The 16,544-nt window shown below is 41.6% G+C and overlaps 2 protein-coding genes across 2 annotated transcripts; both read left to right on the top strand.

Annotated features, from left to right (window-relative positions):
• Positions 1 to 312: 312 nt before the first annotated feature.
• On the top strand, positions 313 to 9,869 carry hnrnpul1l (heterogeneous nuclear ribonucleoprotein U-like 1 like). Its single transcript, XM_055935395.1, has 16 exons — positions 313 to 422; positions 865 to 1,124; positions 1,354 to 1,710; positions 1,819 to 2,056; positions 2,159 to 2,232; positions 3,924 to 4,063; positions 4,195 to 4,294; positions 4,417 to 4,529; positions 4,633 to 4,899; positions 5,030 to 5,152; positions 5,243 to 5,371; positions 6,715 to 6,883; positions 7,565 to 7,834; positions 7,923 to 8,089; positions 8,492 to 8,701; positions 8,794 to 9,869. Exons 2-16 carry the CDS (start codon positions 902 to 904, stop codon positions 8,911 to 8,913), a joined length of 2,700 nt encoding a protein of 899 aa, XP_055791370.1. The 5' UTR covers positions 313 to 422; positions 865 to 901; the 3' UTR covers positions 8,914 to 9,869.
• A 377-nt stretch (positions 9,870 to 10,246) lies between these two features.
• On the top strand, positions 10,247 to 14,308 carry im:7138535 (uncharacterized protein LOC797998 homolog). The gene is made up of 8 exons (XM_055935396.1): positions 10,247 to 10,426; positions 10,664 to 10,770; positions 11,193 to 11,312; positions 11,424 to 11,692; positions 11,794 to 11,874; positions 11,989 to 12,105; positions 13,457 to 13,603; positions 13,707 to 14,308. The coding sequence occupies exons 1-8, from the start codon at positions 10,362 to 10,364 to the stop codon at positions 13,878 to 13,880; spliced, it is 1,080 nt and encodes a 359-aa protein (XP_055791371.1). The 5' UTR covers positions 10,247 to 10,361; the 3' UTR covers positions 13,881 to 14,308.
• The last annotated feature ends 2,236 nt before the right edge of the window (positions 14,309 to 16,544 follow it).

Genomic DNA, 16,544 nt, shown 5'->3' with positions numbered 1-16,544 from the left:
AAATTGTAGCCTATAGAAGGACACGTGAGGTAAACCCATACAACTTTTAAAGGGTTGCAAACTGTACATAAAAAAACACTTGTCGGAGTATTTAAAAAATACAATACACCAAAGGTACTGATAGCCAACCCATTTCATCTGTCTGAACCATAGACCTAACATAATAACGTATCTATTTAACGGCTTGCAATAATTGTATTAAGCTGTAACAAACAGCAACCCTTCCTCGCCCTCTGCTGCCTGTAGAAAGGCACAGCAACTGGAACACTGTTGTTCAAATATTACCTACAAGGCCTCTAGCCAATCACAGAGCAGACAGCAAGCGCTAACCTTTTCTGGCTACAACAGAATCGTCCATTTTGTTTCAGTTGAGTTGGTCACTGCATGAATCAAGCAAGGAAATTAAAAGAGTGAGAAAAGAGGTTAGTAATGTACGCTAGTGTATTTTGAATGTAAACTCGCATGATTTACAAATAGTAGCGACGCTAGTTATCATGCACATATGTTTGTATACAGCTAGCTAGCTATGACGTTTCAGAATCCGTTGTTTTGGTGTCCGACCTTAGGTGACTATCCTGTAAAAATGTGCCTAGTTGCTAATGCTAACTACCGGTAGTTGGCAGGCAATACTGGCGTAGCAAAGACCGTAGTGAAGTCTATAATGTAACTAGGCACTAGTTAGTTTTATGAAAACTGTTGGCTTTGGACCTATGCGTTGTTTTGCCGTGGATTTTATGTTTCTGTTAACGGGAGCGATGTCCATGTACGATTTTGTAATGGAACGAAATGGATACAGTAGCAAACATAGCCAATGCTAGGCGTCTACTAAACTACATTCCTTGTATGTAAACAAATTTCTTACAGATTGGGATTTCTGATCACTGAATAAGTTGCATGAAAGATGAGTGGAATCAATGTGAAGAAGCTCAAAGTCAACGAGCTGAAAGAGGAACTTCAGCAGCGAGGCCTGGATACTCGTGGGCTGAAGGCGGATCTTGTCATAAGGTTGCAATCAGCACTTGAGACCGAGGCTGCAGGTGAAGAGGGCGGGCCACCGACTGCTGATGTTGGGGGGGATGAGGAACACGATATTGGCGCAGATGGCGACGACTACTCAGATGAAGGTAAACAAATATTTAGGGGTTTCTATGTGTATGTAGACAGTTGTACGATTGCATTGGTAGAGCCACGTTGACTGTTGTTAACAGATTTTCCGTTTTTAAATGGGGGTGGTACTGTTTGTTTCAACGTGACTAGTGGGCTGTCAATTGTAAACATGCGGATGAAACTGCTGTTATTCCAAAGTTGTAAATCAAGCAGGTTGTGATACTGACACTGTGTTTTCCATACTAGTTAAAGATGATGGGGAAGAAGACCAAGATGGTGAGGACGATGAAGTACAGTTTGTCCCGCAGGCTAAAGAAGAAAAGTTTAATGAGGAGAAAGGTGATGGTGAACAGAGTGAAGATGAGCAGGAAGAAGACAGCCGGGATGGGGCACAGGAAGACAGCCGAGAAGGGGCACAGGTGTTAGAACCAGAGAGAGCAGAACCAGAGATGGAGGAACCAGAGCCACCACAACCAGAACCTGTGCAACCAGAGCCACCACAACCAGAGGCTATGAAACCTGAACCAGTGCAACCAGAGCCAGTGGAACCAGCATCAATTGAGCCTGAAGCAAAGCATGTGGAGATGTCTGAAATTAAGCCAGGTCAGTAATAACATACCTCAAATGAACAGATTAGTGCTTAGTATATTCTCTTAATTCACCCTGCTGCTCACGCTGTAATTATTGACAACATTGTCCTCTTTGGTGCAGATGAGATTGTGATGAAAGCAGAGTTGAAAAAAGAGGCAGATGAACCTCTGCAGCAGGAGCAGTTGAAGAAGGAGCCAAAGCAGCCAGAGGCACATCTTCCAGATGCTGCCAATGAATGCGAGGCCATGGAGGCTGAGCAGGTGAGCCAAGCCAAAACGGAGGATGACCGATGCAACCGTAAGAGGCCACACGATGAAGGCCGTGGCTATGGCTATTATGAACACCGAGAGGAAAGAAGGTAAGTGTGGGGGAACAGGTTTGAAAACGACTTCACTAAAGTGCCTTGAAAACATTCTTCCGAACTATACCCCTAGCTTATGCTCCACGCTCTCGCGCACAGGGCACGTTCACCACAGCCCCCAGCAGAGGAAGAGGAAGAAGATTTTGATGACACTCTTGTGGCTATTGATACGTGTAAGTGAAAGTACTGTTTGTTTTGTGATGGTAGTAGAATTTGTGTTGAATGGTTTATTGTGTGCATTAACAACATACAGTTGAAGTCGGAAGTTTACATAACCTTAGGTTGGAGTCGTTAAAACAAATTTTTCAACCACTCCACAAATTTCTTGTTAACAAACTATAGTTTTGGCAAGTCGGTTAGGACATCTACTTTGTGCATGACACAAGTAATTTTTCCAACAATTGTTTACAGACAGATTATTTCACTTATATTTCACTGTATCACAATTCCAGTGGGTCAGAAGTTTACATACACTAAGTTGACGGTGCCTTTAAACAGCTTGGAAAATTCCAGAAAATGATGTCATGGCTTTAGAAGCTTCTGATAGGCTAATTGACATAATTTGAGTCAATTGGAGGTGTACCTGTGGATGTATTTCAAGGCCTATCTTCAAACTCAGTGCCTCCTTGCTTAACATCATGGGTGAAATCAGCCAAGACCTCAGAAAAAATATTGTAGACCTCCACAAGTCTGGTTCATCCTTGGGAGCAATTTCCAAACGGCTGAAGGTACCACATGCAAACAATAGTACGCAAGTATAAACACCATGGGACCATGCAGCAGTCATACCGCTCAAGAAGGAGACGTGTTCTGTCTCCTAGAGATTAATGTACTTTGGTGCGAAAAGTGCAAATCAATCCCAGAACAACAGCAAAGGACCATGTGAAGATGCTGGAGGAAACAGGTACACAAGTATCTATATCCACAGTAAAACGAGTCCTATATCGACATAACCTGAAAGGCCGCTCGGCAAGGAAGAAGCCACTGTTCCAAAACCGCCATATAAAAGCCAGCCTACAGTTTGCACATGGGGACAACGATCGTACTTTTTGGGGAAATGTCCTCTAGTCTGATGAAACAAAAATAGAGCTGTTTGGCCACAATGACCATCGTTATGTTTGGAGGAAAAGTGGGGATGCTTGCAAGCCGAAGAACACCATCCCAACCGTGAAGCACGGGGGTGACAACATCATGTGGTGGGGGTGCTTTGCTGCCGGAGGGACTGGTGCACTTCACAAAATAGATGGCATCATGAGGGAGGAAAATTATGTGGATATATTGAAGCAACATCTCAAGACATCAGTCAGGAAGTTAAAGCTTGGTCGCAAATGAGTCTTCCAAATGGACAGTGACCCCAAACATACTTCCAAAGTTGTGGCAAAGCGGCTTAAGGACAACAAAGTCATGGTATTGGAGTGGCCATCACAACGCCCTGACCTCAATCCTATAGAAAATGTGTTGGCAGAACTGAAAAGGTGTGTGTGAGCAAGGAGGCCTACCAACCTGACTCAGTTACACCAGCTGTCAGGAGGAATGGGCCAAAATTCACCCAACTTATTGTGGGAAGCTTGTGGAAGGCTACCTGAAGCGTTTGACCCAAGTTAAACAATTTAAAGGCAATCACTGGGAATGTGATGAAAGAAATAAAAGCTGAAATAAATCATTCTCTCTACTATTATTCTGACATTTCACATTCTTAAAATAGTGGTGATCCTAACTGATCTAAGACAGTGAATCTTTTACTAGGATTAAATGTCAGGAATTGTGAAAAACTGAGTTTGAATGTATTTGGCTAAGGTGTATGTCAACTTCTGACTTCAACTGTATTTATTTACCTTTGGGGGTATGGTTTTGTTTTTCACAGATAATTGCGATCTGCACTTCAAGGTATCACGTGACCGGTATAGTGGATACCCGCTCACCATCGAAGGTTTTGCATACCTGTGGTCAGGTGCACGAGCTTCCTATGGCATCAACAAAGGGCAAGTCTGCTTTGAAATGAAGGTATTTCCTGTTTAAATTAAGTTGCATTTCACTTAGGCGCTTTGTTGATGGAATATTCAGGTTGTGTTTTCCGATTGAGGAGTCTCATTGATTTGAATAAATATGAATTTGGTGCATGTTTTGTTATCCAGATAAACGAGGAGATTTCTGTGAAGCACCTTCCCAGCAGTGAGCCTGATCCACATGTAGTGCGCATTGGCTGGTCCTTGGATACCTGCAACACCCAGCTCGGTCAGTTTGTGAAAATGCTGCTGTACTTGAGCTGGAAAATTTGGGATTATCTCATTGTTATTATAAATATTTTATGCGATTTGAAACTAACACAAAACTCATTGTTTTTGACTCTATACCAGGTGAAGAACAATTATCTTATGGTTATGGAGGAACTGGCAAGAAATCTTCAAATTGTAAATTTGAGGATTACGGGGAAAAGTTTCGTGAAAATGATGTCCTTGGGTGCTACATTGTAAGTATTTGTGATAGTACAGAAGATTTACCTAGATTCGTCTGCCTAATAAAAGCTGAGTACTCAATAAGCCTAAATGTTTTCCTCTCCATGTCTGGTTCAGGACTTCGATAGTGGTGATGAAGTGGAGATGGCCTTCTCAAAGAACGGCAAGTGGCTGGATGTGGCCTTCCGTGTGTCACGGGAGGAGTTAGCTAAACAGCCACTCTTTCCCCACGTTCTTGTGAAGAACTGTGCAATTGAATTTAACTTTGGCCAGAAAGAGGAGCCCTTCTTCCCCCTGCCCGAGGGATACACCTTCATTCAGAACGTCCCTCTGGAAAACAGGATACGGGGAACAATTGGGCCTGCAACCAAGGCTGACTGTGAGGTGCGTGTCTGCCATATTGGTTCATTGAGTGGTTTGTTGATTTGGATCATTAGACTAGATTCCTTCTGTCGTCAGTAGCTGTGAGATGCCAGGACTTATTCCTCGTGTTTGTCTCTTGTTTTTACCTTAGCTCTTGATGATGGTTGGCCTACCTGCATCTGGGAAAACCACCTGGGCCTCAAAGCACGCGACAGAGCACCCTGCAAAGAAATACAACATCCTGGGCACCAATGCCATAATGGAGAAGATGAAGGTCAGTTATCTTTGTTTGAACACAGAATCCTTCAGTCTTGGTCTTTAGTGTAAAGTTCCCCACTAACGTAATGAAAACCTCCACCCTCAGGTGATGGGACTGCGTCGCCAGAAGAACTATGCTGGTCGCTGGGATGTCCTGATCCAGCAGGCCACACAGTGTCTGAACAGGTTGATCCAGATCGCTGCCCGCAAGAAGCGTAACTACATCCTGGATCAGGTATCTACTGTCTGATTTCTCACCCCATTCTATGTTAATGTGCTCAACCTCCCGCCCACTGCTGTTCACTGATGCACATGTCCATTAATGCACTCTTTGATATACTGTCTCTAGTGTAGAAGCCTTGATCAACAACTCCTGGAAGTTATCACACTTTTCATTGTCCTGAACCTGCTGCTGAAATCATTATTTCTGTTTTCGCTTAAATGAAAGCAGTATTGACATTGTATGTTTTTACTCAATATTTTTTTATTTCCTCTCTGTATGTCCTGTTGAAAAAGAGCTCTAAGCTGTACAAATAGTCCATGTCTATAATAAGATGTTGAAAAACAAGTAAACACTGCCGGGTGGTGAGTAAGAAATACACCTTCTGTTGTTCGTTAACTGTAAGATTAGTTCAAACTCGCATCACCTTTGATGTAAGATAGCTGATTTATACAGACAGCATATGGAACTTTTGAATGTTGTATGTAAAATGAATAAAACATTAAGGTAAGTGAAAACTAACATGTTTGAATTTTCAGGGCGTTTGTTCAAGTTACTCAAGGTAGGTGAGGTCTTGGACATTCTTATGGATGCCATGGAATTGGTGAGTATTGACAGGTAGGTAGTGTATGTTGTTATTGTCATGACAGATGGACTAATGACAAGCAGGTAAGTTCTGGTAAGTAAATAGGGGGGCCCTGTTACTGTAGGCAAGATATTACGCAGCTCTATAAACTATTAATTGTTGGTTTATTCAGCAAGTTACATGAACTCAATGACAGCACAGAGAATAGTTTGAAAAGCAGTACATTGATTGCCCTAAAAGGGTTTATCTGGAGACAATTCAATTGATTTTACAGATGTTTTTCTTCTGTTAATTGTATGGAAGTTAATGTGAGCTCTGTGGAAGAAGGGATTACCAGGAACATTCATCTATTTGCTCAAGCTTGTAAGAGTGAGCTGTCAATATGGCAAAAATAGATTCAAAGATGGAACATGTTTAAAGATGCTACTATTCTTGTGTAATGTAGTATTTTACATTTTAAGTAGCTAACGTTCTTAGCTATTCATTGGAAACGTTGACCCGTTGAGAACTTGCAAGAATTAACACAATAGATGGCTAACATGGGTCCCCAAAGTTCTTTCTCACAGGAAATGCATTCCAGACACAACGGTAAGTTGTGAGAGACAACCATATGTAGTTCCAGAACAGTAAATATAGGCATGAAGAAAAAAAAACTCTCACTTTCATCATTGCAGGAATCCAATTTCCCTCCTATGGAACGCAAAGCTGTAACAAAACCAGACAAGTGAACAATAATGAACAGCTTCTACTTCTTTCTTGTCAACTTTGCTAGACAAATGTATATGGATCAGCCCAGAGACGAAAAATGCGTCCTTTTGAAGGTTTTCAACGCAAGGCTATTGTAATTTGTCCCACGGACGAGGATTTAAAAGAGCGAACGTTAAAGCGAACTGATGAGGAAGGGAAGGATGTGCCCGATCATGCCGTATTAGAAATGAAAGGTAGGAATTCCATGGATAACAAAATTTAAAAAGACAATGCATTTCCTATGTATTTTTTTTATTTTTTATTTTATCCCCTTCCCCTCAGAGAGCTATTCCCACTTTCCCCCTATCATCCATCATTCTCTTATTTGAACCATTTCTGTCAAACTTCTCGTTCATCTATTTAGCACTGCAAACTCAGGGTGACGTCCATTTCAAGTGTTGGTTTTGATTCTGACCCTTGAAGGATGAGATTTTAATAGATTATCAATTTAAATTTTAAACAAAACCATTGGCAGTGCAATTTCCAGTACCAAGGGAGGGAAATATTAAACATTTATCACTTAAGAACTGAGGACATACATACGCCCATAGGCTATGCTTGTGATTTGCAGTTGCAAACTTTCCCCTATCTACATATTCATAACTCTCCTTAGTTTTGCTATTTTATTTTTCTCCTCTATTTCCTTGTCCTCCCTAAACTGGAGCAAATTCTCCCCTGTCCCTTGAGGTAATGTTTTGCTCCAATTCTGGTGCAACTCCACTCTCTCACCTAACATGTATTCTCCCCCACTTCACTCTTTTCCCTTTCTACCCCTTCCTATTATTGTCTATCAGATAGTAATAATGATTTTCTTTGTCTTTCGACGGCGCCGCTATACTCGTCCTGACAACGTCCAACCCCTCTGCTTCCTGTAGCCAACTTTGTGCTCCCAGAAGCTGGTGAGTTTCTTGACAACGTGACCTTCATCGAGCTTCAAAAAGAAGAGGCTGACACGCTGGTGAAGCAGTACAACGAGGAGGGCCGCAAGGCCGGCCCACCCCCTGACAAACGCTTCGACAACCGCCAAGGAGGTTTCCGTGGTCGCGATGCACCTTATCAGCGCTATGACAACCGTGGTGGCTCCCAAGGAGGAAGGGGAGGCTACCAAAGTCGTGGTGGACCCCAAGGTGGCAACTTCAGAGGAGGTGAGGAGCAAGGTTTCTGCTCAACTGTTTTGTTTTTCTAAATTTGTGTTGTGAGCCTACTTAACTTCCTGCCCTTTATACATGACAGGCTATAACCGTGGAGGCTACCAGCAGAATCGTTGGGGAGGCAACCGTGATGGTGCAGCAGGAGGGCAACATGGTTACAACCGCAACCAACAATCTGTAGGGAGCTACAATCAACACCGCCAAGGACAATATAACAAGGGAGCCACTGGCAGTTACAGCCAAGGACAGGTAAGCTGTCTAATATCTTGGTTACTTTGTTTGTTAAGGGGAATTTTCACAAATTTTTTCACCTTCATATTCATTGTTTCCAGTACCACACCAACATCAACGTGTGAAAATGCTGTGTTTATGTTTTGTAGTAAAACGGATAATGACGTCATCAACCAATTAGAAGGCAATGCCTACTCACAACTGGTCAAAGTCACACGACTCGCACTCATGATGTAATTGGAAACACTTATCTTCCTATCTTTTTACAACAACATAGAAATGCACCACTGGAGATAATGAATATGAAGTTGCAAAATGTTGGTGTTTCCCTTTAATGGCATCTCCTTACATGTGGTTCTTCCTCTGTCAACACTTCACCAGTCCTTCCAACTTTCTGACATTGTATGTGTTAACTTGTAGCCACAGACATACAATCAGGGCTACAATCAAGGCTACAATCAAGGCAACTACAACCAAGGTTACAACTACGGCAGCTACAGCCAATACCCAGGTTACAGCCAGAGCTATAGCCAAACTCCTGCTGCTCCTGCCGCTGCTGCTGCTGCTCCTGCCGCCACTGGACAGACCTACAGCCAGCAGCAGCAGAACTACAACCAGCAGTATCAACAGGTGACTAGCCAGTTTCTTAGTTTCAACGTTAACCTGTCACCTGTCTAAAACTCACTTCATAATGTCTTGCTCTCTTTCCCTCTCTGATCCAGTATGCACAGCAGTGGCAGCAGTATTACCAGAACCAGAGCCAATGGAATCAGTACTACAGCCAATACGGCAACTATGGCAACTACAGCCAGGGTTCTCAGGGCTCCCAAGGCACGCAGTAGGCCTACAGTAGTGCACTGATGAGACGGATCCATTCCCTGAGCAGCATTCCATTGCTTATCCTGCCTGCAGGCTACACCTGTCTTTTCGTCCTCATCCATCATCTCCTTAATGATTAGTCTTCCCTTTCTTATAGCTAACATTTTCAAGGTTTTCTTTTCAGGGTCTAGTGGTTTTTCTCCCTGCCTTTCTGGTATAGGAATTATTTTTTAATGTCACGCCACAACATTAGCATTGTTTTTGCAGTAGGTCCTGCAACCATTTAGTAACATTCAGCTTATTTGTCTTGCCTGTTTGTAGACCCTGGCTATTTTAAATGAGCAACAGTGGTGTAGTTTAACATGCATATGTAGTACACTTTTCAGTGTTGTGCAGTGAATGTTTATTAGAGCTCATAAAAGGTAGCTGGGATTTGCATGTGTACATTTCAATGTGTTTTTAAGAGAGATGGAAGATTGTAGGACAACATTTTGTTTTTGTTTTAATATTTTGCTGTTTACGCGTCATTTTTAGTTTTAATGTTAGATCAAAGAACCATACATTTTAAAGAAATTGGTGTAGAGTCTGGACTAATTATATATATACAAAAAAATGTATCTTCAACTGTTGAGGTTTTGATTTAATCCATTAATATTTTGCCCATATTTATTGAAATTGAAGTCTTGAAGACAAACATTTTGATTACTTTTTTCTATAACCTGTATAAAGAGAGCTTGTAAAACAACATTTACCAAAATGTTTTGTTTCACACCATTTAAAACGTTATGTAACAGTGGTGGTCATCTATTGTCCCTCCAACTTGTTTTTCCAATCTTTGTGATCATTAACTAGTTTCATGTGTGGTTGTAAAACTTTTTTATACCATATACCATGTATGTAAAACAGTATCTGCATGTGGTTCTGTGTTAAATCAAAACTTACTCTTTTTGTATTTGAGAATAAAATCTGAAGACTTTGACTTGTTTTTTTTGTTTTTTTTCTGTCATGTTTCTTGATTACTGGTCACAAGTTGATTTTAATTATGGATCAGACTCACATAGCTATAACAGATACTGTTAATTAACCCCCTGCAGCTGTGCCTATAACCTTTGAAACCTGTTTTAAAGGCACAGTGTAAAGGAGTAAAACATATAGTGCAGAATAACACCTTTAGGTAACGGATATTATAATAAAATGTCCCAATGCACGATAATTATTGTAATTTACCCACATAAATTAAAAGCTACACTGGCTATTTCATCCATGCATATGTCCTGTAATGTGTTATTCATAAAATGTGACATTCGCATCGATGCATCAAAGTGGAGTTTCGATCTATTAACCTTGCCTTGAATCCATTGTATACGTACAGAACCCGGAAGTACAGAGCTTCTGCAACTTTTTAACCGAACATTTGGAAAAGACGGGAAAGGAAAATTACTTGTTGCAAATGCAATAGCTACATGTTTCAATGTGTTCTATTGAGTCTATAATGGAGAGAGATATAGGAACAATATATGCTATAAAGGCTCTTGGGTGAGTTTGTACGTGTATTTTTAAAACAGATTAGGTTATGTCTGCTACCTAGCTAGCAGACGTACTGCACGTGCCAGATGGGATACACAAGTAAACAGCACAATAGTAGCTCAGCTAGTCGCTGAGTGACTCAGTTTAATACGTTTGCTTTCGCCACTGTGTTTTCTGAACCTTAACTATCTATCTATCTATTACATGTGTTGCTTGATCTCGGTCATTACTTTAACATTATTTCAGGTACACAAGCAGTGTCTGTGTCAGACGGTGCAGGTGTGATGAGCTTCCTTGTCCGCTGCTCACTTGGCTGGCGTCAGAATTGAGGGCTGTCTGTTCAGAGTTACAGGGTATAACCTTACAACTAAGTCATCATGCAATTGTACATGATACAAGGGTAGCAGCTAGAAGGTGCACCTACAGACACTTGCTATATATACTAATTCCAGGGATTTTTATATTTTATATTTTCTACATTGTAGAATAATAGTGAAGACAAAAAAACTATGAAATAACACATGGAATTATGTAGTAACCAAAAAAGTGTTAAATCAAAATGTTATATTTGAGATTCTTCAAAGTAGCCAACCTTTGCCTTGATGACAGCTATGCACACTATATATATGATTTTTATTTTCACATACACAGGACAGATGAAGTGAAATGTGTTGTTTTACAGGGTCAGTCATAGTAGTATGGTGTCCCTGAAGCACATTAGAGCTAAGTGCCCTGCTCAATTATGGTGTGTGTGTTTGGTACGCACGCATTTCAGACCGAAAGACTGGTGTTGTCCTAGTGGGGGAGTTGCGGACCCTGCTGACCGAGTTACTTTGTCCCTACGCTGCACTGACCACAGATCTACTGAGTCCTCCTCTCCTCAACAAAGTCACTGGTGAGAGAGATTAGGCAGGTGGGAGTTCTTGAAATGTCAAAGTGTTGAAACGAAGTGAATAATGTAAGTTGTGTATTGTTGACGCTATTGTCCTTATGGTCTTATTTGCAGAGTTCATGGTGTCAGAATTACAAGCAGCACGCATACTTCAACATAAAGAATTACATCCAGAGGAGGAGAAGAGTGAAGGTAAATCTGAGAAAGAGCAGAGAGCGGAAGATCCCAGCATTGTTGATACAAAGAACTGGTGTAAAGAATATGAAGATGGCCAGGAGATGGAACAAGGTGACAGGAAGGAAGAAACAGAGCGTGAATTAGCTCTGTTGCTTAAAACCCTAAACATGGACGAGTCTTCACGGCTTACAGATGTGTGCCATCAGGTAAGGAGGAGACCGACTCAGACAGGATGTGATATGAAAAGTGTCTGCAGCATGTTGCTGTTGATACAGTGCCCACTTCTCTATCACACTTTACTATTCAGGTGAAGTCACGTCTTGCGATATTGCCGTGTGGCGATGTGACAGAACCTCTGCTGGACACCAATCTCAACTCTGAGCAATGGGTAGGTTGTCAAAGGGGGGGGTTCCTCATGACAGTGCTGAAGATTGTCAGTGTATTTGGTACCTTATTTATTCACCAGGTTATTCATTTCTGTATTGGTTTTCCACCTATTTAGAGGCATGTCCAGAAGATAAATCAGGCTCTATTAGAGGACTATCATTGTCGACGCCAAATGATGATCAAACGTTTTCAGGTCACACTTCAGTCCTTTGCCTGGGGAGAGAAGGAAAAGGTATGCAATACTGCCTCTTTACTAAACATTACTTAATATGCAGGCTAAATCGATACTAGAAAACATTACAATCACCTTCCTAATATTGAGCTGCACCCCCTTTTGCCCTCAGAACAGCCTCAATTCTTTGGTTTTGAAAGCATTCCACAGGGATGCTGGCCCATGTTGACTCCAATGCTTCCCACAGTTGTTAGGTTGGCTGGATGTCCTTTGGGTGGTTTACCATTGTTGATACAAACGGGATACTGTTAAGTTCTTGACATACTCAAACCGGTCTGCCTGGCACCTACTACCATACCCTGTTCAAAGGCACTTCAATATTTTGTCTTGCCCCTTCACCATCTGAATGGCAAACGTACACAATCCATGTCTCAAGGCTTAAAAATCATTCTTTAACCTGTCTCCTCCCCTTCATCTACACTGATTGAAGTGGATTTAACAAGTGACATCAATAAGGGGTCGTAGCTTTCACCTGGTCAGTCTGTCATTGGAAAAAGCAGGTGTTCCTAATGTATGTCCACATTTAAAAGCACTTGAGTGCAAATTACTTAATTGTAGTCAATGGGGCGCAAACGCAAGGCCACGTCGAGCAGAATTAGCAGGCATGTGCACAGCACAGAAATGGACTTTGTTCCTATCTTCACAGCTTCGGGCAGCAAGCTGCGCCCCTTGTGGAACAGTCTGTAAGGCGTTGCCAGCACTGACCTTTGGATCATATCTGCTAAATATGGTAGTGTGATAAGATCTCCAACTCCTTAGGACCATATTCCATCAGACCTAGATCTCCAGAATAAGTAAAAAATGTCTGGAGTTGCAAGAATCCACAATTATATTCCACAAAAATACATTACAGTATAAAACAAACATAAACATGCCCTTTTCTTGCATTGGCGCAATGTTTCCCTCCCCTCCCCCCTGGATACCAGGTGACAGGTTTTCATTGAATAGGGTCAGAGGATCTTGAGAGGGAGAGTCTTTGCAGTGAACAGCAAGTTAAGGCATGTCAGTCAGGAGCAAAAAGTTGAAGTCCTCAGATGTAAAATCAAGGAAGAGGATTGAGACTTTCACCATGGTGTGATGAGCAACAGAATTTTTTGCATTCAGTGAGCATTTACTGAGAGCACAGCAAAGCGCAGGGATGAAGTCAGAACCAGAAGTGGAGTTCCACAGTCAGCAAGAAAATTAGGATTGACGATCTGTGTAAGTCAGCATTAACTTTTTGCATATATATCTGAATATAGACTTTTGACAGTAACACAGATCCCCAAAATATATTGTTTAGTTCTATATTCCTTTATTGTTAGTAGCTACATGTATATTAATGGTAAACCTGTTTCCATGTTCTCCACAGGAGCGCAGTGAAGTGCTTGCCTCAATACCTCCACTCTCATCACTTCCCCTCGTATCCCAAGTCTCCATGTCTCTTCTGCTTGCAGCAAGAAAAGACCAATCTTACATTTTACCAGTAAAGGCAGGGGAAAGCACTGAAGTCTACAAGGTATGCTGTAGCTAACTAGCTTTGAGTTTTGTTTGATTTTTAGAATGAAGATAAAGAGATGAACTATTCTGATTATTCTGTCTTCTCCTCTGTCTCTGTGAAGGTATTGATGGGCAGTGTACCAGACCGGGGTGGACGGCCAGGAGAAATTGAGGCCCCCATGCCCATGTGGGAGGGACGGAGAGAGGGAGGAGGGAGGGGTCGTGGAGGGCCACGCGGAGGGGGTGGTCAGAAACGACAGAACTTTTCTGGAAAAAAGAGAAACAAACGAGAGTAACACAATAGGTTGTATAAGGGAAATTACAAGGTAGAATTTGGCAACATGGAGATAAAGACAAACCCACAAGCAGAAAGATTTCAATATCAAAATACATTTTGTTTAACATTAATATAATTTATGCAGATCCACAAAGCTGGATTCCTGAAATTTTGCTAAAAGTCAAATTCATCAACAAAATGTGTTGATTTGGATGTGGAATTTAAATTAAATTGAAGAAATATGTTAATAAGGATAGGCAATAATCGATGTGATATTTGAGGGGGACAAATAGGAAGTTTATTATGTAGATAAGAAAATATTGTATTTTTTTTTAAATACTCAAATATATTGCTAATGTTAGAAACCTGTAGTCTATTCGTTTGATTACGTCAATATCGTTTCAATGTCACTATCTGTTTAAATAAAGCCTTAAGTACTTCCTTGTACTTTTGTTCTTTTGTTTTATCACCATGAGAAAACACCGATATAAATGTCATTCATAGTCCTGTATGGCGGGTATGTATGAGGATGAAACATAACTATGGATGAGCAACTAATTATACATTATAGTATCTTTTCCATTATGTACTGACCACTTCAAATTATATTTTTGACTTCAGTACAGACCAATGATTTATATACACTGCTCAAAAAAATAAAGGGAACACTTAAACTACACAATGTAACTCCAAGTCAATCGCACTTCTGTGAAATCAAACTGTCCAATTAGGAAGCAACACTGATTGACAATAAATTTCACATGCTGTTGTGCAAATGGAATAGACAAAAGGTGGAAATTATAGGCAATTAGCAAGACACCCCCAATAAAGGAGTGATTCTGCAGGTGGTGACCACAGACAACTTCTCAGTTCCTATGCTTCCTGGCTGATGTTTTGGTCACTTTTGAATGCTGGCGGTGCTTTCACTCTAGTGGTAGTGTAACGGATGTGAAATAGCTAGTTAGCGGGTACGCGCTAGTAGCATTTCAATCAGGTACGTCACTTGCTCTGATACTTAAGTAGTGTTGCCCCTTGCTCTGCAAGAGCCTCGGCCTTTGTGGAGCGATGGGTAACGACCGTGCTTCGTGGGCAACCGTTGTTGATGTGTGCAGAGGGTCCCTGGTTCGCGCCCGTGTCGGGGCGAGGGGACGGTTTAAAGTTATACTGTTACAGTAGCATGAGACGGAGTCTACAACCCACACAAGTGGCTCAGGTAGTGCAGTTCATACAGGATGGCACATCAATGCGAGCTGTGGCAAAAAGGTTTGCTGTGTCTGTCAGCGTAGTGTCCAGAGCATGGAGGCGCTACCAGGAGACAGGCCAGTACATCAGGAGACGTGGAGGAGGCCGTAGGAGGGCAACAACCCAGCAGCAGGACCGCTACCTCCACCTATGTGCAAGGAGGAGCACGGCCAGAGCCCTGCAAAATGACATCCAGCAGGCCACAAATGTGTGATTGACTTGTGTTGTTTAAGTGTTCCCTTTATTTTTTTGAGCAGTGTATATACACTAGATGACTGATGGGGTCCGATGTTAAAGCCACCGTGCCTCTAACAGGGCATCCAGCAGGCCCTTGGCCACTTCATTGTTAGGCCAATGGGTTTTTGGTTTTATTTTTGTCTTGCCTCCGCCTACTCAACATGGCATCTTATTGGCTAGTTTGCGTAGCTTGCCTACGAGGGAGGAGGTTTCAGTTAGAATCGTCCCAGTGAACAAGCGCCAAACCAGCGGTAAGTTGTTGGTTGCAAAGCACTGTACGTCAAAAGTGATTTTTATACTCACAAGTGATGATTTTAAATGTACAATTTATATCAATTTGTTTGTAAATGTTATTAGAACACCACACATAAGATGTGGCGTTTTTAGTGCACATTTGTTGTAGAGAATTCCAGCTAATACTAGCTAGCAACTTACTGTCTGGGGGGGGGGGGGGGGGGGGGGGGGGGGGGGGGGGGGGTTCGTATATTTTGTACAGTGCGTGAGTGCAGAGTTGGATGGTGAGCCGTGCATTGCATGACGCGCAATTTTGTGCTGTTTCTATCAGGTACATTGTTCAAAATATTATATTGTAATTGTAGTATTTTGGTAACTACATTGCCCAGTGAACAAGCACCAAACCAGCGTGCGTGAGTGCAGCATTGGATGGTGAGCCGTGCATTGCATGACGTACAATTCTGTGCTGTTTCTATCAGAATAAATCTCCATGACTGGTGCTACAAGTTGAAGTTCGTGTCGTTGATTGATTGTACACAACGCAAGAAGAGTACTGTTACACCTCCATCTTGGCACTCCCCCACCGTTGTAAGTGGGGGAGTTATAGAAAAGCATTTCTATGTCTACATTTTGTTTTTGACACATTTATTCTATTAGACACTAAAAGGGAAAATCAAACTATCTTCAGGTATTTTTTTCCACTAGTCCACTGTTTGTATCATCAGGATGTGGCCGGCAACACTTTGCTTCTTGCACGTCCAAAACTTAACGCAGACATGCATAACATTGTGGGACCTTTTAACAGTGGACTAATTTGAAAAAGTAGACTGGATTTTCACTTTCATTTTTAGAATATTACTGTCCCCAATACAACAAAATACATGCCATTTTGTCCTTGAAACATTTAATTGAAATACTGTTGAATTCCATTCATTCTATGGAGGACTGCTTCTTCTGAGTGAGTTTTTTT

The sequence above is a fragment of the Salvelinus fontinalis genome, chromosome 10 (assembly GCF_029448725.1).
Source record: "Salvelinus fontinalis isolate EN_2023a chromosome 10, ASM2944872v1, whole genome shotgun sequence".
Lineage (NCBI taxonomy): Eukaryota > Metazoa > Chordata > Actinopteri > Salmoniformes > Salmonidae > Salvelinus > Salvelinus fontinalis.
This window is presented reverse-complemented; position numbering and strand designations above follow the sequence as displayed.